Source organism: Vicugna pacos, chromosome 20 (assembly GCF_048564905.1).
Source record: "Vicugna pacos chromosome 20, VicPac4, whole genome shotgun sequence".
NCBI lineage: Eukaryota > Metazoa > Chordata > Mammalia > Artiodactyla > Camelidae > Vicugna > Vicugna pacos.
In genome coordinates, this window is record NC_133006.1 from 8,346,388 (window position 1) to 8,374,070 (window position 27,683).

The following is a 27,683-nucleotide window of genomic DNA, read 5'->3' on the forward strand; positions in this document are numbered from 1 at the left end:
TTACTTAATGTTAACGTTGTCAGGTGAGGGATTCAGGCACAGTAAATACGCACTTCCTGACCTCAGTACATGTATGATCTGGTTGCTGTCACTTTCCCCCTGACCTGTTATTTCATTGCTCTGGTGACACATTTACCGAACAATTACTTAGGGGTGAGGTACCTCTTTCTTTCCCTTTCCTGCCAGGACAAGGGCAACCCCAGTTATTTCTAATATCTTCTACGCCCATGGTAAGCTCATGTGAGCATCATTTTAATCACTTAGTGGACGAATCTTAGGTTTGGAGGTGAGATACTTTGGGGGATGATTCACTCTAATGATCCTTCTGGGGATGTTGACAAAGCCCCTTCTGTTACAGTGAATGGTGTCTGTGCCATCCAAAGAACACATGTCATCAAATAGTTCATTTAGAGTCTACACAAATATTTGTAATATGTTCATATCTCAAAAGTTGTAGACAGATTTTCTTGCCATATGCTGCTGCTATCACCCTGGTTTTTATAAGTGTGAGACCCTTTTCACCTAAAAGATAGTCTGGTGGATTCTTCATTAATTCAAATAATCAGCTTTCTTCCTCAACCCAGAGCTGATCTCTTTCATTAGATAAAACGGACTTTTGCGTAGCGCGTTTGCTTAAAGCGAGGCCGACCTTGCCCCCCAACCCGCGCCGAGCTCCTCCCCTTTGGCTCCGCCCTAGCCACGCCTGCGCACTTTCCACACCCCCGGAGCCCTCCCGAGTCTCCGTGGGCACTCGGCCACGCCTCCTCCCCTGTACCGCCTCCTGGCCACGCCCCCGCCCGTAGTGTATAAAATCCGGAGCGGCGGATCTTGTCCCGGAGCGGTGAGCGAGGTGAGGTGACTGGGCATGCTCGGCGGCGGCGCAGGTTTTGGTCACAAGTAGGAAGAAGCTAGTGCACGACACCGGCAAAGAGGAGTGGGAGCCGCTGCCGTGCCGCGGCTGTGGGGGCCGCCGCCGCCGCCGCCGCCGCCGCCGCCTCGGAGCAGGAGCGGGGCGGCAGCCGGAGCGGGCGAGGGGCCAAGCCTTCGGGCAGAGGGCCGCCCAGCCTGCCCTCCTTCCCGCCGCCTCTGTCCGCGCGGTGCGCCGACCCCCGGGTCGGTCACCTGGGCGGCGAGGACCCCGCGCCGGGGAGCCGGAGCGGACCGAACCCTACCTCCGCTAGCTGCGGCCCGAGGGCGCCTCCCCAGGGCCGAGCCGCCGCCGCGGCCGCTTTCTGCGGGCCGCTGAGTGTCCGGCCCCGCGCCCCACGCCCGGAGCCCCGAGCGGCCGCCGCCGGCCCCGAGGACGAGGAGAGGGGGCGGCCATGGGGCTGCTGTCCCAAGGCTCACCGCTGAGCTGGGAGGAGACCCAGCGCCACGCCGACCACGTGCGGCGGCACGGGATCCTCCAGTTCTTGCACATCTACCACGCCGTCAAGGACCGGCACAAGGACGTGCTCAAGTGGGGCGACGAGGTGAGCGCCCCGGCCCCGCCGCCCCGCGCCGCCTTTGTTCGGGGAGGCCGGGCCCTGGCCCCCGGGGGTCCCCACCGCGCCCCCGAGCGTCCGGCGCTGCCCGGGGCTGTCTGGGCGTGGGACCCTGCTCCCAGCCTTCTGGCCGGACCTCGCTCCCCCATTCATTCATCCAGGGTTTCCAACCCATTCAGCAAAGGCGGAGTAGGCTCTGGGAGGATGTGAGCGTGTGGAAAACTGTGACACAGGGTGCTTGGAGTTTTCAGGCTGGGGTGTGTGCCGGCCGCCTATCAGCCCTCGTCCCGTCTCTGTGTGTGCTTTGCGATTAATATGAAAGGGGCTGAGTTGTCCTAGAAGGCTGGTGTTGTTAGGAATCAGGTTTCAGGATTTCGCTTCCTCCCTACCTCATCCAGGCATCTTTTAAACCTCTAACTTCTCCTTCTCATCACACCCCACCGCCTCACTTTATAAGTATAAATTGAAGCTAATTATGGCTCGGTTTTCCTAAAGGAGAAGAACTTTCCTGGTCCTCCTTAATTCTAAATGGGAACTCTCACACCTTTAAAATTTGGATTTGTTTGTGCCTTTCCATGGCCTAGATCTAGCATATAGACTTTACGAATCCGTGCTTCAACATGTATGCAGCTTCTAGGTGAAGGGTCTCTAAATTCTCAATATGTTGACCCATTGTTTATTAGAATGATCTGAAAAGCCTTGCCTCTTATTTGATTTCAAGCCTTTGCTGTCAAAGCTTTTTGTTCCTTCCCTTCCTGTTTCTAAAAACCACACGTATATACAGTTCAGATAATTAAATGACTTCTCAAAAAGCTTATCTATACTTTTTACTGTTTGCCGTCCATGGCTTGCCTGGGTGTCAATAATTTATCTTCTATTCAGTGCTGTTACACCAGTGCTGAACCTCCTTGCAAAAAGTTTTTCTAGGATTGGAAAATGATTCTGCGTCTTACAGTTGAAGGAATTGTGCTGTTTTTAAGCTAGAAAAGTATAATGACTAGTAATTCACATTTTAACTAGTTTGCTGTACTTTATTGGACAGAAAAAGGGGTACAGTATGTATTTTGTATATCGTTGTTTTTAGTCTAAAGCTCATTTTTTTTACAGCATCTGACATTTTATATATTCATTTGCGTATATGTGTTATTTCATGATCTATTTTCTATTCCTTCTAGGTTTTTTTTTCCCTCTCCCACAACTCCCTTTTTTTCCACTAACAAGCCAGGGTCTTTGGAATGGGGAGTTTACTGTTTAATAGAACCCATGAAGTAGAGAAGTTTATCTTAGATTTAAAAAGTAACCTGCTGCTCGTTTATTATTATTTTACATTTAGCTTCAGTCATGTCTGGGTAGAGTGTAGGATTTTCAGAAAGAATAAAATTCCTGCTTGCAGGTATTGACAGTCCTCTTGGAAATAGGCAGCCTGACCCAAGAGGAAGAATTGAGACTGTGAAGACTGCCCAGGTGGTCACACCCCCCCCCCCCGCTCTTTCTTACTCCTGGGCTGATATTTCAGTGAAATCGTGGTCCTCCCTACCCCAGGTGGGTTCTCTCTCCTGTCCTTGACCTGTGGCGTGCAGGTACTAATTCTCCAGCTTGGTATCGCTCCGCTTGGTATCGCTCCATCTCTGGGCAGAGAGGAGGTGTGATGAGAGGGAGGGTGTGGGTCTCGCACCTAAGTGTTTGCTGATGCTTCTGTTCCTCCAGCATCCTGTAAAGGTAATCACTCTTGCTGTGGAGCATTATTTGTTGAACTGCAGGTCATGATCTGTTGGTGGGTTGAGAAGTAAACTGTGTAGATTTTAGATGGCTAAAGTTCATTGTGTCTTTACAACACCTGACATATTATACAGTTGACCCATGAGAAGACAAGAGGGTCTGAACTACTCGAGTTTACTTATACCAATTTTTTCTCGATACTAAATACAGTACTACCCAACCTGAGGTTGGTTGAATCCACAGATACCAAAAGGAAGGCCACCTATGGGACTTGAGCATCTGTGGATTCTGGTGTCTCTGGCGGGCCCTGGAACCAGTCTGTCACAGATAGCAAGGGAGAGCTATGTATTCATTTGTGTATTGTGTGTATTTTATGGTCTGTCCTCTCCCGGTAGATATTTTTCTCTCCAAGACTTTAAAAGTGGGGTAGGACGAATGAAGAGTATCAGTTTATCATACGTAGTGAGACTATTATGCCATAGTTTTGAGTTATTTGGGGGTATTGGGGGTTGGTTTATTGGGTGCTTGTAAGTTATTTCTTACTATGTTTGCAGTTAAAGGAGTTTAAAAGTCAGAGCTTCACGTTTATGGTGGCGGCGTCCTTGATCAGAGGAGCAGACAGAAGTTAGCTTGATTGTGTGCAGAGGCCGAGGGAAACGGGCTGGGCGGATAAAAAGTGGAGAAGGGTGTGGCGCGGGGTGCAGTCCCGAGATGAAGGACGCCCCGCTGTACAGAGGGATGTTTGGGATGTGATACATTGGGCTGTGTCAGCATGATGCCAAAACCGCTCTTTGTGGAAAGTTTTGGTGTTGGGTTTCTAGGACCATGGACTTGGATTGAGAAAGCAAAAAGGAGCCTAAAGGCGTGGTTGTAGATCTGGTTGGAAGGAGATCTGCCGCCTTAGCTCCGCGCTGGTCACAAGGACAGTATTTATCCCAGGTGGTAACTTACTTACCAGGGAGAACCTTGGATTTGGCGTTGCACTTGTGTTATATTCCAGGGTCTGCCAAACTGCCTAGTGGCGGTGAGCCTCAGTTTTCTCCTTTGGAAAATGAGAGGGTGGTTCCTCTTTGAAACTCACCTGGGGACAGATAATCTTTAGACTGCCGAGTCAAGAGAAGGCTGCCAGCAATCACCGTGAGAAAAACGGTTGTGTTACAGAAGTGTGTGTATGCTGGCTTCAGGGAGCTCAGAAGTGCTTTCCTGTGAGAACCTTTAGGAAGCGGATTCCAGATCCGCTTACAGATGCGTTTTCCACCCATAGTGTGGCTGGTCCCAACCCTGGCCACCACTGATCAGGCTGTTTCTGTGGGAGATCCGAGCTCTAACTCCCAGGTACCAGGAAGACCCTTGGAGTGGCCCCAGGATGGGGGCTGGAGGGGGAGGGGAGGTGGGTGTTCCTGGGGACTCCGCCACCTGCTAAGCCTTCTCTTATGCAAGAAAAGTAAGCACAGCTCACACAACTTTTCAGGGACAGATTTTGTTTCTAACTTGGAGCATGCACATCAAAAGACACAACCAGAAAGTTTATAAACGCTGCAAATGTGGCAGTAAATAACGACTCTTCCCAGTAATGCCTCTAATGTCAGCTACCTGCCAGCCTTTTTGGTTACTTAGTGGCAGAGGCATTATCAGAATTGAAAGCTGTCTGACTCCAAGTCCGTTTCTGAAACACATTACACCAGGTTTTGGATTATTTACAGTGTATGAGATTTCATCAAATCTCCTTTTACAGAGTTCAAACTCTCCAAGTTACATGAGTGTCGGAAAACATTTTAAAGGAAACAATTTTTTTCTAATTTTTTAACCCAGTTTATCATGGCTTTCAAAGACAGAGGGTCAGTTGTCCAATTAGCAGATAAGTCCATGTGAACTTTGAGAGGAAAATAGAATACTTTAATATTTGTGAATGTGTTCTTATCGTACATAAAACCAATAAAACTGAGATGGAATTTTTAAAGGGCTGGTATAGCCTTCATTGTTTGAACTACGCATTACCTGTGTAGGTTAAGAATGTAAGAATGTAGGTTAAGTAACTATTTTGAGAATGCATGGCTTGTTCATAAATAAGCTTATAATCTTTTAACAAGAATGACATCCCAAACAATAAATCTAGACTGGACAAAAGCACAGTTATCTGAGTCCAATTGAAGGTTCCATATAGCTTCAGACAAATTGTGTAATCTCTCTTAACCTCAGTTTTGCCATCTGTAGATTGGGCACAGTAATACCTTCCTTATAGAGTTATTAAGAGTGAGATAATGTTGGTAAAATGGCTTACAAGTAAGTGCCTAGTCTTTTAAGTAAGACTCACAAATGGTAGCTTAAGATCTTTACTTGGAAATTTTAAAATACCCAGTATATCTCATTTAAAACATCTCATTTAAATAGCCATGGTCATTGGGGAATAAGGCATTCCATCTTTGTGGGTTTTTAACTGAGATTTGCCCATTCAGATACAATGATATTCCATTAGCTATGTAATTTTTATGGTATTTCTAAACTGCATTTCAAAATCTAAACTGTGTTTCTAAAATGCATTATTTGATGCTGATTTCTTAGAATAAGGTATTGAGCACAGATTACTCTGCAAGTCATGAGGATTCAGATTTCCTACGTAGCTCATCGTGGCATGTGACACACAGGTGTTGGATCTCTCTCTTGTTGTCACTGTGGATGTCAGTTTAACAGCATTTATTGACATGCCTAAAGCACAGGGGTGACAACCAGGAAAAAGTGAAACATGGTTGGAATCTTCTGTTGATTTCACCCTCCCCCCCAAAAAATTACCTTTTTAAACCAAGAGGTTCATTTTTGAAGGTTAGGGAACCTGGTAACTCGTGCTTTATGTATAATTGACCTGTAAATAGGATGGGTTTGAACTGCACTGGTCCACTTATATGTGGATTTTTTTTCAGTAAACACATACTGCATGAGCCAGACCATAAAGTTGATGTGCAGATGTTTTGCTGTGAGGAGACTTGCCATCCCTAACCCTCTCATTATTCAAGGGTCAACTGTGTGTTAGGAATTTAGGCTAAAAATTTAAGCTTGGCTTAAATGTGAGCTTGACTACTGCTTCTGGCGTACATCTCAGTTTGGGTGTTTTTTTTTTTTTCCTGTTCATTTTGTGCTATATAGTTTTATGTCAGCCTTCTTTTTAAACCAATTCCATTGATTTATAATTTACATATTTTATAGTAATACTCATTTTAAACATACAGCACAGTGACTTCTAACAAGTCTCTACAACCAGGTATCTGCCACTACAGTCAAAATAGAACATAGAAAACATTTGTGTGTGTCTAATGCTTCCATCACCTCTAGAAGTTTCCTTGTGCCCTTTGTAGACATGTAAGAGGACATGGCACTTCAGGTGATTCTGATCGCTTGGGGCACTGTCTTTGGGAAGCCGCCCTGAAGAATTCCAGGCCATTATTCTGATGAAGAGAAGGGAGGTGAACAGAGTGATAAAGGCAGAAAGGTGAGAGAGAGCACTGGTAGGTGCGGGTTCTGTGCACTTGGGGGCTGTAAGTGCAGTGAGCGGGTAGGATTCGCTTGTGGAGGCCTTTGGGTTAGTAGAGGTTTTGCTGTACTTTAAATAAAGACATGAGGAAAATACAATGGAAGGAAAAGGTTTATTACTTGTGTGCACCTGGCTCCCCTCGAAGACGTTTCTGGACTTCTGAACGAGTTATTCTGACCCCACTGTATCACTGTTGAATTCCTCTGTGAAGAATTAATTGCTGATTTGGAATTAGCAAATGTACTTACTCTAGAATCTGTGTGTAGCTTGATTTTGAAAGAGAAACCTAGGTAAAAGTTCAGTGTAAGACCCTGTATCCTGAGAAAAGATGTCAGAATACTAATTCAGCCTCTAACATAGAATTTATTTCTAGACGTTTTTAGATACTCAGGGCATCTGAGTGTCTTGTTAAAGGTAGAAAACTATATATGTGGGCCATTACTGAGGTTGCTGGCATTAATGAGTGGACCGTCTCCTAATGAGGTTGCTAATTAATATTCTGTTTATACACTAGTCATTTAACCAACTTGGGTGTATTTTCACAGCTTTATTTAGATACAATTGGCATACAATAAACTGCACATATTTAAAAATGTACAGTTTGATAAGTTTTGATATATGGATACATCTGTGAAACAGTGACCACGATCAGAATAATGAGTACATTCATCATCTCCGAAAATATCCTTGTGCCTCTTGGTAATTTCCCCTTCCCTCCCCACTTCCGCCGGCGACCACCCATCTGCTTTCTGTCTCTACAGCTTAGTTTGCATTTCCTATATTGAGGAAATCTTGCAGCTTGTACTTTTTTGGTCTGGCTCTTTAAACTCTGCACATGTAATTTGAGACCCCCTTCAGGTTATTGCATGTATCAGTGGCTCATTCCTTTTAATTACTGAGTTGTATCCCATTGCATGTATCTCACTATGGTTTGTTCATTCACTATTTGAATTGTATCCAATTTTTAGCTATTACAGACAAAACTATAAAAAGTATGTCTCTCTGTGGACTTAGGGTTTCATCTATCTTGATTCTGGGAGTGTTGTGCTGTGACTCTTCAAGGAGACTACCAGACTTCTCCAAAGTGATCGTACCATTCTGCATTCTCACCGTCTAGTTCTGGTTCATCCACAGCCTTGCCAGCACTTGATGTTAGTCAGTCTCTTTAATTTTAGCCATTCTAATTGGTGTGTGGTGGTATTTCATTGTATTTTTAATTGGCACTTCCCCTAAAGACCACTGAGGTTGAGTTTCTTTTCATGTGCTAATTTGCCATGCATATATCTTTTTTGTGATGTTATGGTAAAATAATTTGTTTGAGTTGTTTTCTTATTGAGTTTTGAGAGTTCTTTGTGTTCTGGACATAAGTCTTACCAGATACATGCTTTGCACATATATGCTCCCAGTCTGTTTTCTGTTTCACCTCTTTTGAAATTTGAACTGTCTCAACTCTTTTGAAGAACAGAAATTGTTCATTTTGATGAAATTCAGTTTGCCCCCCCTCCTTTTTTTTTTTAAATGGATCATGCTTTTGGTCTGGTATCTTAAGAAATCTTTCCTTAATCTGAGGTTACAAAGATTTTCTCCTGTATTTTCTTCTAGAAGTTTTATAGTCTTAGGTTTTACATTTAGGTCTGTGATCCATTTTGAGTTAATTTTTGTCAATGATGTAAAGTTTTTTGGTTTTGGTTGCTTTTGCACAGCACCCCGGCACCCTTTGCTGAAAAGACTCCTTTCTCCACTGCCTTTGCACTTTTATCTAATATCAGTTGTCTGTGTGTGTGTGGTTTCATTTCTGGGCTCTGTACTGTTCCATTGGTCTCTTTGCCTTTATGCCTGTACCACGCTCTTCTTACTGCTTACTGCTGTGGTTTATAATAAGCCGTGAGATCAGGTGGTGTCAGCCCTCCCAACTTTGCTCTTTTCAACTCATTTTGACTCTTTTAGGTCCTTTGAATTTCCACATGAATCACAGAACAGCTTGGCAGTTTCTACCAAAAACAAACAAAATAAACCCTGCTGGGATTGCATTGAACCTATGGGTCAGTTTTGGGGAGATGCTCCCAACCCATGAATAAGCACCTCTGTCCACTTGCATTTAATTTCTCTCATCAGTGTTTTGTAGTTTTCAGTGGCTGAGTCATTCATGTCTTTTGTCAGGTTTATCACTGAGTGTTGTAATTTTTTAATTTTGTTTTAAGTGGTATTTACTCTTTAAGTGACAATTTCTGATTGTTCATTGCTAATATATTAAAATTGATTTTGTATATTTATCTTGTATCCTGCACCCTTACTAAACTCAGTTTTTGAACATAGGGAATACAAAATTCCCTATAAAATTCTTGTATTTTCTTTCTTTGTTTTAATATCTTTGCTAATTCTGTCATCTTTGCTATTTAAGGTCAGGCTTATTGAGTTTTTTCCTCTTCATTTGAGTATATTCCTCTGCTTCTTTGCAAGCCTGGTAATCTGATTGGGTGCCAGACATTATGAATTTATCTCGCTGGGCACTTGATACTGTATGTTCCTGAAACTGTTCTTAAGCTTTGTTCTGGATTGTAGTTATTTGGAAATAGTTTGATCCTTTTAGGTCTTGCTTTTGCAATTTATTTGGCAGATCCAAGAAATCTCAGTTTTGGGCAAATTACTCCCTTCTGAGGCAAGACCTTCAGGAGTATTTCCCCAGTGCCGCCGAACTAGGAGTCCCTCCGTTCTGGTCAGTGGGAGCACACCTTGTCCCAGCGTTGGGCCCTCGCCTCACACGCGTGGGTCGATGCACTGCCGAATCCTTCCCGGGGAGCCTCTGCAGGTCCCCATGGTTGTCTGTGCAGCTCTCTTCTCGTTGGTACTTGGTCCTGTGAACTCCCATTGACTTGGTTTCCTCAGACCTTCAGCTCCGTGTCTTCAATTCAGGGAGTCCTGGGGGCTCCGCTTCGCCTCCCTGCCCGTGACCTGGTGCCTGTCTCCAGGCAGGCAGCTGGGGCAGTTGTGGGGCTGACCTAGGTAGACGTTTGCCCCCGTATCACAGGGCTCTCTGCCCTTTGTTATGTGATGTTCAGTGTCTTGGTGGGGTTGGGGGGGATGGGGGTGGGCACAGCGTCTGGAAAATTCTTTCACATATTTTTTTCTCTCTTTCACTTGTTTCCAGTAGAAAGGTAAAGCTGACCACTGTTACTCCATCTTGATCAGAAGTGGATCTATTGTTTTCTATTATTCTTCCACCTCTGCTCTCCTTTGTCTATAAACTTTGTCCAAAGTCTGGCTACCCTTGTGGTTATAAGGTACCTCCAGCAAGTAAGATTTAGCCAAATTTTTAGCCAAGTCAGGATTTTCTTTGTCTTTACACTATAATTTTCATCACTGAGTATCACTGTTACCATCTTATGACTGGGTGTTTGGTGAAAACAGAGTTATTTTAAAAGTCTGCATACATTTTATGAATGGACTAATTTGAAGATGGGCATGCGGCTCCAAGTTTTCCCTGAAATAGTTGTGCAATCTTAGATACAGAACGTAAATTCTTTAGACCACAGTCTCATCTGTAAGCCTAATCAGAAAATATTCTATCATTTGGTTTTCAATTATGTGCTTCCATATATAGATGAAGTTCCTAATTGTATCTGTTAACAGTTTAACTGTTTCAGAATGCTTTACACTCCACACAACTTGTGAAAATCAGGAAATGTGTACAAGAAAAGGTAGACTCCATTTCCTTATCCTGTCGCCTTTTGAGTTTTAGCATTTTTCAAAGAGAACGTATTTTACTGGCTACTGAAAAAGGAATCTAATTACAAACCCATAGATATTAGATTTTTAGAAACATTTTCTTGAACTCCTGAATAAACCTGTTTGAGCCTCACAGCTTCTCTGTAGAGATCCAGGTGGTATAGAATGTTTCCTTCAGAAAAGCTGAGACTTGAGCTTCACTTACAGGTGGCCAAACACTAAAAGCTTTATTTCCACAATAGATGACTTTTAAGTACTCACTGAGAGATTCCTGTTTATCAAGACCTTCCTGTGAAGTCCCTTATCAAGGCAGGTCGTGGGGTTGAAGAGAAAAACCAAGAAAAGGGAGAAGCTCTCTGCCCTTGAAGAACCCCAGTGCCAGGCAGTGGCGGCGGGCAGGAGGGAGGAGAGGAGTTTGCTCCAGACCTGGAGATCCTGGGAGCCGTATAGATGGGGGAGGGGGCCTTCTGGAAGGACCTCTGAGGGAGATGGAGAAGGCAAGGGAAGGGATGTACAGATGTGTGACTGTGAAGATGCCTGTAGTTGAGGGTTACCGCTGTGGTGTGGGACCAGAGCAGGGCACAGGGAGTGGCTGGAGGCTGAGGCTGTCCTTGGTCCTGGGCCACGGCAGGAGCCTTGAGTCCAGGAATGGTACAGGGAGACTGATCCTGGATCCCATTGGTGGTAGTGTGAAAAATGGGTTGGGAGGGGTAGCTAGGGACAGGGAGCTCACACTGCAGAGGTCATGTCCTTCCTGGGAGACAGAAGAGAGTTAACCTGGGGTTCTAGAGATAAAGCTTTGTGAGTGTTAGAGATACTCTGGAGGAGGCGTCTGAGGGACCTGCATGTGAGTGGTGGCATCTCTCCCAGGTTCCTAACTCTGATGACCAAGTGACTAAGGGTCCCTGCTGGGATAGTTCTTGGGGAACTGCTTTCAAGGTTCAGGTTCGGAACCCTCTGCTCATCCAGTAGAGATGCCTGGAGACAGGAGAGGAGCCGGAGCAACACCTGAGACTGTGTGTGTGGCTGGGCAGCCCCAGGCCTAAAACCAAGGTGGAGAGCAAGATAAGCCAGTGAGGAACTGAGGGCAGGGATGCAGTGTGAGAAGCTGAGAAGGAACAGTGGGGCAGTGGGCCTGCCGTGGGGGCACCAAGGACGGCAGGCTTTCGAGAGGTGTGCAAGGATGGGGATGGAAAGGAAGCCATGGGGTTGGCCAGTTAGGCAGGGACCCAAGGCTTTGGCAGCAACCTATCTGTGACGAATTAAGAACTTGGGAAAGGAGCAAAAATGGGTTACTGGCCAAAATAAATGGCACACAGCCCATGAATGTTTTCACAGCTTGTAGGGTCCTTGAAATCTTGTGCTTTTCAGAAAGAAAAAGAATTGAACTGGGAAAGTGTATGCATTTGGGTCACTTAAGTTAGTAGCCACAGAAATACAACTTAACTCCATTGTGTATTGAAACTGATGGTAACCCGTTGAGTATTTTAGAATGCTGACCCTGAATCTCCACTTAGAGGCTGGGGTTCTCAAACATTGTTTAGAAAGGTAGGGAAACATAAATAAGCCTCAGGCTTCTTGCCAAAAGAGCACATCTTTTATAGGTACCTGGGAAACTCAGGTGTACAGGTTGGTGTGCTTTTGGAGAGTTCATATGGGCTGCAGTTCTCTGGGATGCTGTTTGGAGAGCTTTCTGTGTTCTGAGATGTTCAAGATTTAGTAATTAAACTTGTTTCCACAACAAGATTGCAAAGAACCCCCAGATTAGATGTTCCTAATTACGTAGATGTTCACACAAACACACTGTCTTGTCTCCCATCCCCCAGGTCCTTTTTCAGTCCTTTGGATTCAGTTAACTCCTCTGTTTTTGAACTGGATGCTGATTTAACAGAGTTAAAACAAAGCTTTAAGGTGAGAGCCTCCACGACCCCTTTCCTGGAAGCTCGTAAGGATCTGAGATGTGAGTGCCCCATTCGGGTTACCCACCAGGATCAGGGTGCACAGGGCTCCCCATACTTTAATGCTCCAGAGAGAGAGTGAAGATCTCCAAGTACCTGTGAAAGCTTGCTGGCACTTCTCTGAATGTTAGTAACCTTAAACACTGGAAAGTGAACTTTTTTTTTAATTACAAAAGTCGTTTGGAAGGATGCGCTGAGAACTGGAAGCCTCGGGAACCTATAGAGGTTATCTGGGAGCGTGCCCTTCATCTCCGGCTGGGCGCGTTCACGTGTTTACGCAAGTCGGGTACCTGTAAGGCGTGTCGTCCTTCACAGGCTGCAGCAGCCCTGCCCATGGTCCTCCCCTCCGCCCCAAAGCCGCCGTTGCTGTGGGAGTGGTACCCAGGGGTCAGGATCTGGCCCCAATGCACAAACAGAGCAAGAACTAGGAAGTAAGCAAAAGTCCTCTGCGTACAGAGTGCATGCACTTTACTCCTAGAAGTGTGTCTCAAGCTCTTACCCGGAGATCACTCAGTTTATACACAGTTTCTGCAGTCTTGTTCCTCAGCTCAGTATGAACTGTACAACAATCAGTCGAGGCAGAAATGAGAGACCAAGTCACAGAGCAGCTTGGAAAAGCAGGTCTAGACGCGGCAGCCCGTGCGCCTCTCAGGGCCTCACTCTGTTACGACTCTAGTTGAAAGAAATGAAATTGCCCACGAAGTCTGAAGCCTTAATAAAAAATGGAAGTGTGTTTACTATCTTCCTGTTTTAGCAGAAGAGGACGTAATCAGTTTTAGATTTCCACTGGTAACGTGCATACAGTTTAAGAGATCATATGCTAAAAAAAGGTAAAGCTTTGGGTGACGAGACGGTGCATTTGAAAAAAAATTACCTTCCTGGCATTGTCGTGTGTCATGTCTTGTATTTGAGAAGGAAAGGAAAATGGATGGTCCTGTACTGAGAATTTCTGGAAGAGTTTAATTACAGAAATGATAGTTTAGAATTGGAAGGAACACTGTTTTCATCTCTGGAGAAGGGAAAAAAAACACACTCCAAATAATTGTAATATGTGTGAGGAGAGAGGGAAAATTAAGACTGCTCCAGCCAGGATAGCCACTTCCCGCAACTCCAGCAGGCACTAGAGTAGGTGCGAACAAGAAGGGGGTCCTACCTAGTGTCGGGGGCCTGCAAAGGTTCCTGTGAAGAGGGGGCACTTGACTTGATCCCTGCAAGAGCCAGCTCTTTGAAGGGCTGCCTTGAAAGCTTGCCAAGTAGAGGAGTGCTGTCCCAGACCCTAAGTGGTGGGCGGGTGGCGCAGCAAAGAGAAGTCCGGGGGCGGGGCCGGCGTGGGGGAGGCGGGGCCGGAGATGGGCCTGTGCACCTTGGGGGTGGGGGATGTTGGACGTTGTGCCGCGTGTGAGCCCTTTGAAAATGTCGAGGAGCGGAGGGAAGCGACTTGACCCGTGGCGGAGAAAGAACCAGTTCGGCTGCGGCAGAGCTTGGGGTGTTCTGCACTGGGGCTTTCACTTTTACTGAAACCAAGAGTACCTGAAACAAACACCCCGTGTGAAACTCTGGGTGAAACAGTAACAGGCTTCCCGCGAGTGACATATTCTGATATTTTATTCTACTCTACTTCAAGGTTTATTTTGTAGTGTTGATTATAAGGCACCAGGGTCCCCGAAGGGGTTGTAACCAGCATTTGAAGAACACTTAACAAGATCCTGTTTTGCCTCAATGAGTGTGTCGCTGTCCAAGGGCTAGAAAGCAGTCACCATTGACATGGACTGATGCGTGTCCTCACTACTGTTTTAGGCGCTTACATGCATTATTTTTTGTGATCCTCCCCAGTGTCCCCCTGAGGTAGGCATTACTCCCATTTTACAAAAGAACAGACACAGAAGTTTCAGATTCAAACTGGTCGACTCCAGAGCTCCCCGTGACCACCTCCCTCCCGGGTAGGAGGTTGAGAGCTCTGGGATGGTGTCTGGGGGCTCCTTCCTGCCGTGAGGCTGGCGGTGGACCAGAAGGGAGTGGGGTGAGGGGTGGCGGGAACAAAGGAAGGCGGCTGCTGCGATGAACGCCTTAGCACCCCAAGTGCAGGCCCCTGATTCCTGCCCAGTTAAAGGCCAGCATGCTTTCAAACCCAAAGTACTGAGTATGTGTGGTCAGTTTCTGGGTCTGCAGGACAGATGCCACAGGTTTAGTGATGTGGCCGCTGCCTTCCCAGCTAATCTGCTGCTGGCAGAGCAGCCCTGTGAAATGGATGAGCCTCTATGGGGATCCGGCTGACCTCACTTGATAGTTATGCCGCCAGCAGCGGCCCTCATCCGGGCAGCAGGTAGTAGGCCAAAGCCAGAGCCCGGACTCATCGGTTTGAGATTGTAGGCATTTAACGGGCATCCCTGTATTTCAGCACCAGACCTCTCTCAGTCTTTCTAGAAAGCAGTCCCCCACTGCCCCCCATTTGTTGAGTGAGTTAATTGGCCACCAACTACTAAGAACTCAAGCCCTGAATTTCTCATGTCTTGTTGGTCCCAGAATTTGGGCCAACTTCATAAACACACTCACCCAAGACCAAGTTGGCTTTGTGGCTTGCCTGCTCTGAGCCAGCCCCGCCACGGAGGAAGGGTGTCCTCCCCAGGGCTGCCTGGCCCCTGCTGAAGCCCTGAGCTCTCCTGTGCCTTGTCAGAGTCCCTTCAGGGGCCCTGGGTGGCCCTGATCCCTCCCTCCCTCCCGCCCCCTCTGCAGAGCACGTGGTCCAAGACACCCTCACTGGTCAGCCATGTGGTGACCAGGACTCTGCTCTCAGGAAAGAGCCAAGGAATTCACTTATGCTCACTAACCTGCAGGTGTGCTGAGGGAAACAAGAACTATTTACATTGACAACTTGTTTCAGGAGGAAGTGTCTTCTGGTTTAGGTTTCTAAATGGTGGAGTGCCGGGTGGGAGGCCTCAGCAAACCTCCCTGTGGGTAACTTAACTTGATGTGCTGTCTTTTCTGAGAAGACTCTTTGAGTTCTGCTAGTCTGGTTCAGAATTAGGGTAGGAGGGAGTTAAACCTGGTCTTTTAACCGTCAGAAAATTAAAGCTGCCATATTCCTGAAGTATAGTGGCATGGTTAAAAAAAAAAAAAGCCAGTGTTAATTTCAGAGGCCCAGAAAATAAATGTCTCCTACCATTTTGTAGGACGTGAAAGAGCAGATCTACATTTAAGGATTTCCTTTGTACCAAAAGTCATGTGTCCAGTTCAGTTCCAGGGTGTGGTTTCTCTTGTGTTCAAGTCCAGTGCTGTCCAGTACAACTTCCTACTGCAATAGAATTGTTTGCAATGTTCAGTTAGGAACCTGGGAACTGAATTTTTTATTTTAACTCTTAAAAAGTCACACTCATCTACCATATTGGAGAGTGTGATTCTTTTTTTCCTTTCTTTTTGTGTCATTGTCCTCCCATATGAGAGTCACCACAATTTTCCCTGGTTTGATTTTCTTTCTCTTTCTTAAATCTTAAGATTTTTTTCCCCCCACTTAGGCCTCATATCACTAATCTGGCACATGAAGAATTTATTTTGATAATCATTCAAGGAAGTTACTTTACCTAATCATGTTGGAAATTCATCATTTCATGCATTGTATGCATTTATGCATCGTTTATGTTAAAGTTGAGATTAGCATAAATAAAAAGCCCCTTGCTCTGGGAAGTCCTGATCTAGGATGCCAACAGAGGACCAGGGCAGAGTGAGGCCAGATTTATTTTGTGTTACAAGTATAAACTTCCCTGCATTGCACCCCATGTAAAGTCTGTGCTGTGAAATGGCATTTCATAGTGGGGGGAAGGTCACAATATAGTAGGTATTATGAGAATTTGATATAACTTTAAACTACTAAAACCTTTCCTTTTGGGGAACATACCACAGTTACAGCCTAAAATGGCAATATGTACAGATGGTCCCTGAACTTGTGGTCAGCTCAAGTTCATCCCTTGTTTCAGGCCCTGCTGCCCTTTGGGCGTATGTGCAGGTCCTCCCTGTTTCACCATGGGTGATTTAAAGGGGTAGCATCACTGTGGCGGGCACCCCTTTGGGTGCTCCAAGTCTGGGTCTCATGCTAGATGCAGAAATGGGTCCCATCTGACTAGATGGTGAAAAGTGCTCAAAAATATTGGTCGTTAATATTTTGCCGTGTGAGGAAACAGTCTTCTGGACAGAAGGCACCAGCTTTGGAACAGTTTGTAACCCAGAGAGAGATGACTGGCCAGGTCCCTGGGGGCGGGCTCAGTTTGCCTGCATCTCTGGCCAGCCAGACAGGTGACTGTGCTGCGGTCAGAACAGGGCTCTGGGGGGGCCGTATTTGTGAGGACCCCCTCCTTTGCCTGGCCAGTCCCTTTCCCTAGGAAGCCTTGGACGGGACCAGACCCTCGAGTCCCACATGCACAGCTCAGATGGTCATGTGGAGTTCATGTCCAGATCACGTGGCTCTGTTGAGTTATTGGCTGTTATTCCAGCCACATGTCCCCATGAGAGCAGGAGCCACATCCGCCAGGCTCTGTAGGGCTTTCCCGGCACAGGACTTTGGGTGGGTGAAAGGACAGTGAGGGCAGGGGCAGCAAGCAGTGTGTTTAGGCAGTGATGGTCCCCAGCTAATTAGAGCCCTGTCACAGAAAGGCTGCGGGCTTCTGTAGGGGTTAGTGTCGGAGAAAACTGGATCTCCTAGAAGCAACAGGTGGTTCCAGCAGGCGTCAAGACTACTGCTTGGGCCAGTGGAGTTGGGGAGCTGGCCCTGAATCCGGAGTGCTGAATTTCGGTGGGGTGGCTGCAGACCCTGCCCTGCTGCCCCCTCTTCCTGGGCCAAGATCCGACCCTTCCCCCACCAGCCCCTTGCCCTCCTGGACCCGACCCCCTGGATACAGCCCTTCTCCAGGGTGCAAGGAGGCCGAGTCCTCGCCCTTATCCCACTGCCTGGGAGGAAATTGTAAGATCTCAAGGCTCACTGTCCCTCAGGGACCTTGGTGATGGGGTCGCTCTCTAGAGGTCAGACACAGGATGGTTTAAATACCTTTGAGAGGCGCACCCCCCAGCCTTACCTTTGTATAACATTGTTTCTCTGGGAAAATTCCTTTGTTCTAATTTACACAGAAATTGACAGAAGAACTTCCTCAAAGTCTAACCTCCCTGAAGAGGGAGCTGCCTCCAGCTGCTTCTGAGGCTGGTAGAACTAGATTGTTTCCTAAATAAGTAATTGATTTTCACCTCCAGGGAGTAGTAATCTAAAAATGAGTATTTTATTAAATGTCTAGCCTTTGTTCAAATACTAAACTTCCTGAAACCCTTACCCTCATAGTAGAGTATCCAAATGCTTTTTTTTTTTAAATTACTTTAAACTACTGGTAAATGCCATTTAAAGACAATATTAAAATGTTGAAATTTTTAAGATTTGTGTTCATAGTTGATCTGGACTGTTATCTCGAACTTTAATGCCACAGGTATCTCACTGTCTACTATATATGGTCACCACTGACTGACATCTCCGTCAATTAAAATTCTTTATTTTTATTGGCCTCATTTCAGATGAACACCCAGCACCTCACGCCTGTGCGGACCTGCGCTAAAAGGCTGGAGGGCTGTTGCCTCCTAGCAACCCCGTATCACAAGTAAACCACGTAATAATCTTTTGAATGTGCCTTTGTCTTTGATTCAACAGCTCAGAGATATTAGAGACTTTCATTCTAGTGGGATAACATTTAGCCTTTTAGCAATACACAGTTAAGGAATTTTAATTTTAATTTGTAGAAAAAGCACACACTTAAAATATGTCTCAAAATGGTGGGGCTTTTTTATCGGGCCTGTTCTTCCCCCGTTTAAAAAGATGGGCACCAAATAGCAGTGCCCTCTCTGAATTACGTCTGGGGAGAATGGAGCCGGGTGGGTATCTTTGCTGCTTCCAAATGATAGGCCAATTACTCGAATTTGAATTAGTCACGCTGCACCCATTTTTATGGCTCCTCGGGTACAGCTCTCGGCGTCTTGTTATGCACAGCGAGGTGTCACTGTACCTGGGTGTGCAGCCCAGATGTTTGAAGTTCGGAAGCAGAAACTAGTCCTCAGAATCTGTGTTGTATACAAAAGGGCCTCTATGTCCTGCTTCGTTATTTTTTTTCTTTGATTTTGCCTTTTCCTCTCATCCTTTTTACGCGAACAGGGAGGGTAGAATGGAAATAAAAACCCAGAGATAATGAAATAAATCACGGTGGCTCTAGGTGTTTGGGGAAGCGTTGTTTTAACGTATCAGTTTTTATTATTCCTGAACAGCCAATTACCGAACCAAACGAACCAAACTCCGTTACAGCTCCGGTCTGGCTCCTAAGGATCGAGTTAACTCTTTGAGTGCTTGCGTGGACTAGAATTGGAAATAAACGTGAAATATTGAGGTGGGGGGAGGGTTAAGGTAACCAAAAGGTGAGGGGTCAGAGAGCCCTTTTGAACCCTGATGCAAAAAGATCGAGGCTTCGGCTGTAGGGGACAATTATTTCAGAAAGCCTTAAATTGAGTTTGGAAGGTGTTTGGGCAGTTCTGAACTCAGATGTTATCCAGAAGTGAGTTTCTCTTTCTCATGTGGTAAATATTCTGATGTTTTTCTGTTTCATCTGCTTAATGAGATCATGGGTGATTCTTTTTTTAATTAAGGAGAGTTTGGTTTGTAATCGTTTTAAATGTCATCCACTGGGCTGATATTTACAACCTGAGTTTGGGTTTTCTGTTCTCTTGTCCCACCCAAGGCCTTCAGCCTCTGGGCTGAGCATGATTCTGAAAACTGGGGATTTCAGTCATTTCAAAACTAGGAAACTAACAAAAGTGATTGCAATCTAGGTTATATAGTTGGTACAAAAGTTCTGGTTCATTTTGATAATAGATAAGTGGTGGGAACCCAGTCAGCAAGGAAGTATCTCTTCATCTTTCTTTCCGGAAGCATGTCATCCGGCTAAAAAGATAGCATCACCCCATGACAGTCGATACCAGGCAGATGTGTTGGAGCCAGTGACGAAGGAGGAAGGTTTTTTTCCTACCTGGGAGGGTGTAAGGTGCTACACAGAGCAGACAGGAGACAGGCTTATCCATCGATTTATTTATTTATTTATTGCCTTTTTTTTTTTTTTTAATTGAAGTTTAGTCGGTTTACAGTGTGACCCATCCATTTAAATCTGTAACTGCTACAGCTGAGCTGCTGTCATTCACTGTCAGGCCCACTGTGTAAAACGGAGGCATAATCGGTTTGAAAGATTTTCGGCCAGTATTATAACATATCCCTGCCTCAAAGCTTACAACAGCTTTTTAAAAAGCTTGTCACTAACCAAGGTTGGCATCCTCTGTGGTCCTAGCAGCAAGGTGTGCTGGGCCTTGAAATCCCTGCTCTGCCACTTGTGGCCTTGGGCAGCCCTGTCCACCTGTAAAACGGGTGATTGAGCCGACTTTGCATGATGAGTTTGAAGATATGGATGCGTGAGTGGCGAGTTCATGGCACACCACTCCTCATGCTGCTTATTTAAAGGTAAATCCCACATCTCATACTTTGGATGTTTTCAGATATCCATCCAGAGACTTAATGAAGTTTCCTGTTCCATCAGGTTTAGCTGTCCCGGAGTCCGGGATCTGTAGATGTTACCTGAACACCTGTACCTAATGTTGGGAGCAGTTCCAGATTCTGCAGCCCACAGCTTTCAGGCATTTGACATTGAGTGATTGTACAGGTAGAGATGCCACATTTCTGGTTTGTGCTACCTAAATCAAGCCCCTACCCACTTTTTGAACTAAAAGAGTCTAGTAGAGAAGCACGAATGGGAACTTGAACTTATCAGTAAGACAATGTCTTGGTCAGTTCAGGCTGCTGTAACAAATACCACAGGGTGGGTGGCTTGAAGAACAGACAATTATTTCTCACAGTTCTGGAGGCTGGGAAGTTCAAGATCTAAGGTGCTGGTGGATCCAGTTCCAGGTGAGGGCCCTCTTCCTGGTTTACAGATGACTGCCTTCTCCTGTGTTCTTGCATGGTGGAGAGAGATCTTTCTCCTCTCTTCTTAAAAGGGTACAGATCTCTCCTGACCTAATTGCCATCTCGCTCTCTGCCCAGGCCTCCCTTCTAATGGGGTGGGAGGGATAGCATTCAGTCCACAGCAACAACTAACAAAAGTTAATCGAAACTTTATCAGATACACATTACTATATATGAACTAGGTAAACAACAAAGACCTACTATATAGCACAGGGAACTATATTCAGTTTCTTGTAATGAGCCATAATGGCAAAGAAACTGAAAAAGTATAAAGGTTCGTATGTATATATCTATAACTGAATCACTTTGCTGTACACCTGAAACTAACACTGTAAATCGACTACACTTCAATAAAAAATAAGAATTAAAAAAGAAAACAGGAAAGTTTGTTGTTTGTTGTCCTTTAAACCTGCCAGGCTATTTCCTATGGTTACTAACACTTTTTTCCCTTTATATTTCTTGGCTGAAGGGCAGAGCAGTCTTGAACAGTACCCTTTCTCTGATGGGGATGGCTGACTCAAACACCATCCCGAGACCGGAAGGGTGGGTGCCTTTAAATAAGGGGATGGTCCACCGCGGACCAGAGCCCCCCTCAGAGGAGGGCAGCCCAGCCCCTGCCCCTCTGGACCCAGCCTGCCGCTGGACTTCCTGCTTGGCTTTGTTTTTCAGGCTGGGGATCCGGATTTACATGTGAAATGCCAGGTAGGTAAGGTAGATAGTGGAGGTATTGTTGCTTCCTTTTTTAAATTACTCCCACAAGCCAAGCAAAGTACCAGTGCAGACCGGACCTGTCTGCCTTGTAGCACCAGTTTGCCATCCCTTCTCCATCTTGGTGTCTCATGCAAAGCGTGCTCAAGTGTTTGTCTTGAATGGTCCAGTTCAAGCCTTTCCTTACATGTGGATGATGTGTCTTATTTTACCATAAATCATGATTCACAGTCTTCACTGTTTACACCAACTCTCATGAGTTTTTAAAGCATGCGATTTCAGGGAAAACAAAAGCAGGTTCTGTTTGTACTCTGCCCAGCAAAGCCTTCCTTTGATATTTAACTCGTGATTTTTTTTTTAATAACTTGTGATTTTTAGCAGAATCCCACTAGGTATTGTTGTAAGTGCATTGGTGCACCTTGCACTTTAAATTTTGTATGAGTTCAGGGTGGGGATGTTGTCATAAATTATTCTTGCACAACCAAAACGAAATTGTTAAAATTCCTAAACTAACTTCTCCACATCGGTGTGTTTGATTATGATTTAACTGTCCAGTGGTGGGACTTAATAGTGAGATGATTAAATAACCTACCAGTGAGGGAGGGTGAAATACCTTGATTAGAATGCCCAGGTGACCACTTTCCTAAACGGAAAGTAAGCCCACGGAGGAAGTGCATTGCAAAATGCGACTACTTGGAGCTGCAGTTTACAGAATCCTAGCTTTGAAATACTTGTCTTTTGAAGTACAGTTTGTTAAAATGGGCATCCAGACCTTGCCGTAAGGTGATCCGTAGAAGAGGGGAAAGAAACAATTGAGGAAAGTTCTTTTCTTTTGACAAGGGCACTGTTGGCCATTCTCTCCAGGTTTCCATGTTATGCAAACGCTCGCTCCCTAAGCACCATGGTGTAAGCAAATGTGAGTTCTCAGGTTACTGTGAACCTCTCCAACCTTTACACTTCCCTTCTTCTTTTCCTAAAGATCACACCAAGCATGCATCTAGAGGAGGTTCAATCTTTCTCTCTCCTTTATTTTCAATAGGTGGAATACATGTTGGTGTCTTTCGATCATGAAAACAAAAAAGTCCAATTGGTCCTGTCTGGAGAGGAGGTTCTTGAAACTCTGCAAGAAAAAGGGGAAAGGACAAACCCAAAGTAAGCTGACGCACTGAAGGCTTGTTTTAGAGTTTCTGAGCTGGTAGAACCACTCAAATAGCGTCTGTCTTCTAATGGACAGGAAGCAGGAGCGTGCAGCCGTTGAGAGCCCAGCCTCTGGTTCCCAGTTGCCTAGGTTCCAATCCTGCTTCCTCTACTTAACAGCTGGCTGACCTTAGGCAGGTTACTTAACTTCTCTGTGCTTCAGTTTCCAAATCTGTAAAGTCTGAGTAATAACAATGATACCTACCTCTTAGGGTGTTGACATTTTAAACACACTAGTAAGCACTTAGAAGGGTGAACTCAGTACAAAGCTCTTTACTATTTAAACATTAAAAAAAAAAAAAAAGAAAGAAAATGCCAGAGCATTACCGAGATGACAAACCGTGGTGCCAGGTAAAACTTGCAGATGGGTTTTGTTTGGCTGGCAGAATGTTTTTTAAAAATACTTCTTTGAGTAGACAGAGGTGACAGGGGCATGCACTCCCAGGTTCGTTTTCCTGCTCACTAGACTTCAAGGGGGGCTGCATTTGAGTTTGGGGCCCAGCATCAAACTGAACGAGCCTGTAAGTCCCTGCCTCCTGTCCTGCAAAGTGGACTGGCGTGCCTGTCTTGGACAGTGAGCACCCTGTGTGCACCCCAGTTATTTATAAATATTTTGGACCCCGTAGTACTTTTAACTCTTACATAGCTGAAGAGTTTTGGGAAATTAGCCTTTGGGAATTGTAATGGAGTTCTTGGCATCACTGATACCCAGTGGTTTCTGAATTTTTTGAAGCAACTTCTTAAGATCTAGAAATGGAGGAGACTGTGGCACAAGAATCAGATGGAGCAAAACTTTTTCTCCCCTACAGCCACCCTACCCTCTGGAGACCAGAGTACGGGAGCTACATGATCGAAGGGACACCGGGCCAGCCGTACGGGGGGACCATGTCCGAGTTCAACACCGTGGAGGACAACATGAGGAAACGCCGCCAGGAGGCGACGTCTCTGCTGGGAGACAACCAGGCTGTCTGCACGATAACCTCATTTCCCAGGTTAGTTCCTGTGTCAGCGTGCCTGGCAGGCGATAAAGAGAGCAAATCACTACCCAGGCACTGGCCCCGACGACCATCGCACTTTGCGGACAGTTCACACTTTCCACGCTGCGTCCAGTAGAATCTATAACATCAGGGCTGCAGGCAGAGTCACCTGCCCGGCTCGGCCAGTGCTGGTGGCCTGGAGGACGTGTCTGGGCTGGATGAGAAGGACCCTGGGACTGATTAGTGACGTGACTGCGTCCCCAGGCCGGTGGACGGAGCGAGTGTCTGCCGAGCAGTCCTGACCCCGGAAGGAAGGAGATGGTCGTGTCTTCTTCTAGCTCGCTGTAACCGCGGCTCCCTCCAGATCAGATCGGGGGGCCCTGATGGGCTGGCGTCAGTGCTCCCAGGGTCTGTCCATACGTGTTAACTAAGAACCAGGGAGTCATTGGGTCAGGTTTGGATATTGTACTGGAAAGAAAATTTAGGATTTGTCATTAAACCTAGCCACGGCTAAAAGTTCATGAGAGTAACTATAATGTAACACGAACAGTGGAATTGCGTCCTTCGCTTAGAATGCGGCAGAGAAATCCCGTACAGTTACACGCAGGGCCCGTGCACAAGAATGCAGCTCCACCGAGTTGTCAATCTGCCTATCTGTGCTGGATCTCTGTCAGGTTGGGGCGAAGCACGCTGACCTCCCCAAAGTTCAGAGGCGCTTCGGCAGTTGGTGTCCATGGCCTGGAACACTTTGAACTATTCTCATACCTTCTTTTTTTCCCAACAAGTGTCAGTCATATCACTGGTCTGAGAAGGACATGTAAAGGGAATTTTTTTTTTAAGTCTCCATGGTCACATCTAAATAGTGGAAACCTTATTTAAACAACTCATCATCACTTAGAGAAGTATCTTTTTCTTTGTCTTAAGTTATTAAGGGAGGAGTGTTGAGCTAGGAGTAAGTTTTATTCTAAAAATCTAATTTTTAAAAAGTCTAACCAAATCTTTTATGAGGGGAGGGCACTTTTTTGGACTTGTAAACGGAGCAGGAATAATAATTATTTAGTTGTAGAGGCCTCACCTTACATCCATAGTTAAATGATAAGGAAGTGATTTTCTTTCTGTAAACAGGCAGAACTGTAGCTTGGTCCTGTAATCCAGAAAGCGGTCGTGAATCCAGAAAGCGGTCGTGTGTTTAAATTTAAATTAACCAGACTTGCATAAAATGAGAGACTCAGTTCCTCAGGCTCACTGTCCTCATTCCAAGTGCTCAGTGCCCACCCATGGCTGGTGGCGGCCCTGTGGGCCCTGCGGGTGCAGACAGTGAGCATTCCCATCGCTGCCTAGAGTCCGATGGACGGTGCCGGTCCAGGAGAGAAGCTGTGCTGTGGGCGGTGAGGGCCTGAGGCCCGAAGTCCGCTTCCTGCCCAACAGACACTGCCGTCTCTCTTCCTCCAGCCCGATTCTGGTTAGTGAAGACTCCCCGAGGTCTCAGTTCCTCACTCTCCTCAAGGGCTTTCCAAGGCAAAGCCTGCACGGAGCTGCAGGAGTTCTCAGGAGCCCTCCCCACAGCTGAGAACTGTTTTTCAGAAAAGATTGGATGGCAAATTGGATGGTTCACAAGGCGAACGTGGGCAGCCAACTTTATGAAAAGTGGGGTTGAAAATAAGGCCCGGGCTCATTAGTCTTGGCCCTCCAGCCAGAAGTTTCCCACCACAGATCTAAGCCCTGACAAGAGCCTTTCTTGTTTTGTTTCCTCTGATTTTTGTTAGTCTGGGTCTCCCCCACGGCACACACATAGCGGTGACCTTAAATTTCTTAACTCGGGGGAGCTGGTGACGTCACTGCCGGTAATGGGGAATTTGAGCTTTAGAGACTGAGCTTGTGTCTGTGTTGGAATTAAAGCTCTTCTGGGGTGAAGTGAGGTAAGCGAGCTGGGTTTCAGACTCCAGAGGGAGGTCTGGGGGCGGATGGGGACACCTGCGGACAGCCCGCCTGATCTGGAGGATCCATGGGGTGACCTGCGGAGGCAACAAGCAGGAGGCCCCTCCAGATCCGAAGCAGGCTTATCAGGAGGTGGTGGGGTGCAGGGGTCAGCAGGTGAGCCGAGAGCTGGGAAGGACAGCCAGCCGCCTCTGAAGCTGCGGTGGGGAACCACCGGGGTGGCCAGGCCAGAGCATGCGTCCTGCAGACCCTGAGGGGCCCAGGCGCTGATGAAGTTGCTACAGGGCTGGAGTCGCAAGAGAAGAGCTTGTGAGCAAAGACCGAGCACAATGGGGTGGTTGCCGCGGGCACAGTGTTTGTAGAACACCAGCGCGCTAGACTCTCTGCAAAGGGCAGCGTCACACAGGCAGTGTTCAGCAGTAGCAAGACAGAACTAACCCCCGGAGACAGATTCTATCTATTTAGTTCTCCAATTTGTTGTAGATTAGGCTGCCCTGGGTTCACGCTGCCCGAGTTCAGGCCCCGCCCGGTCGAAGGAGGAGCTTCCAAGTCCCTCTTCTTTCCCGACGAAGCAATCAACAAGCACCCGCGCTTCAGGTGAGTGTGTTTGTGCTGAAAGGCAGGAGACCAGACCCCTGCACCCCAGCCCCAGCCCCAGCCAGCAGCTCCTGGGTTCCGGCTCCTTCTGTAACTAAGCCAGCAGACCCGTGGCTGTGCCTGCGCACACCCTCAGCACCCGCAAGGCTGCTCAGTTGGTGCTGCTTCTATCCGGGCTGGATCTGCCCATTTTCCAAGTCATCCTGAAGTTGTTAACTCAGCCACAGGATGTTTCCAGCCCTGATTCTCTGCACACACCTGTTTGGGGAAGCTCTCCCGTTGTTACTTTTACCCTCTCCCCTGTGCATGTTACCACCAGCACCTGTGTTCTGCTGTCGCACTCCTTGTGCCCCGACAGTGGGGTTAAACACGGACAATACCCGGTATGTGACTGGGGCTCCGCCTTCTGCTCTGTTAACTTCCAGGTCTGCTAGTCTGTAGTTTGAAGTCTCGGGCCCACAACCATCTGATCTCAGCTCTGCACCTCTGAGTCTCACCCATCATGCTGAACCCGGGCTCCCGACCTAGAGTTAGGGACCTGGTGACTTCATTCCTCTCACAGGTCTGCACACCTGCTATTTGCAGAGTCTCCCAAGGGAGAGAAGGATAGGTTAACACAGGCCCCAACATCAAATGTTACAGTGTGCCTGGGGAACACAGAGACACTCAGCTGCTGGTACCACCAGAGACTCCTTGGAGGAAGGAGGGTGCTTCTCACTGAGGGAGTCAAGGCCAGCCTCGCTGACAGCAGCCCTGTCGGGTGGAACGTAACATGAGCCACACATATCATTTTAATAATAATTTAAATAATAATTAGTAGCCACATTTAAAAAGGTAAAAAGGTGAACTTATAGCATTTTACTTAACCCTATGTGTTCCAAATATTATTTTTAACTTGTAATCAGTATTTTTAGATTATTAATATGAAGTTTTACTCTATTTCTGTACCCGGTCTTCACAGTCTGCTGTGTGTGCACCCTTACAGCACGCTTTAGTTAGGACCAGCCACATTTCAAGTGCTCAGTCACCCCCGTGTGCCTGGTGGCTTCTGGATCAGACGCTGTGGTCTGCAGGATAAGTATTAAGGCTGCAGACTGGGTGGAAGGAGTGATGAGGTACTGGTCCAGAGACGCCTGGGGAAGTGTTAGAAACACGATGATACCAGACCCTGGCAGATCTTGAACACATGAACTTGGTTTTGGTGAGTTCCATGGACCCGGGAATCAGGGCTTGGGCAGGGGAGAGAATGACATTCTCAAGCAAGAGCCAGAGGACGTGGTACCCATGCGAAGCCTTCTTTGAGGGAATTCCCTCAGTCTCTTGGTCTGTGTGCATTTTCTGTAGGGTTGTCTTAGAGGATGAGTTTGATGGAGGATTTCAATCCATGTACTTGAATATTATCAACTTCTTCTTTTGCACGATGGTTCTTAGGTGACGCACTTACCACGTCTATTGTCTGTTTCAGCACCCTAACAAGGAACATCCGGCACAGGAGGGGAGAGAAAGTCGTCATCAATGTCCCGAGTGAGTCTGCTGAGGTGGTGGGTGGGAGGGCCCCCCGCCCCCCATCATTGTTCATCCTTGACTCTCACCTGCTTCCGGCTCTTTTTTTTTTTAATAACAGTATTTAAGGACAAGAACACACCGTCTCCGTTTATAGAGACGTTTGCCGAGGATGACGAGGCAGCGAAGGCGGCTAAGCCGGACCACATTTACATGGACGCCATGGGCTTCGGGATGGGCAATTGCTGTCTCCAGGTACCGTTTCCCACACACAGGGAGGGAGGCGCCCTCACCCATTCCTACTGATGGCTTCCTTCCTTGTGT

At 46.6% G+C, this 27,683-nt stretch overlaps 1 protein-coding gene across 1 annotated transcript in view; it reads left to right on the forward strand.

The window, feature by feature from the left end:
- The first annotated feature begins 838 nt into the window (after positions 1-838).
- The window catches only part of GCLC (glutamate-cysteine ligase catalytic subunit), a 41,442-nt gene continuing 14,597 nt past the window's right edge, over positions 839-27,683 (forward strand). Inside the window, exons 1-6 of the mRNA XM_031688642.2 lie at positions 839-1,472; positions 22,187-22,299; positions 23,154-23,336; positions 25,743-25,856; positions 27,322-27,380; positions 27,481-27,614. Of these exons, the coding sequence (XP_031544502.1) occupies positions 1,323-1,472; positions 22,187-22,299; positions 23,154-23,336; positions 25,743-25,856; positions 27,322-27,380; positions 27,481-27,614 (753 nt within the window). The 5' untranslated portion in view covers positions 839-1,322. The remainder of the gene's footprint in view (positions 1,473-22,186; positions 22,300-23,153; positions 23,337-25,742; positions 25,857-27,321; positions 27,381-27,480; positions 27,615-27,683) is intronic.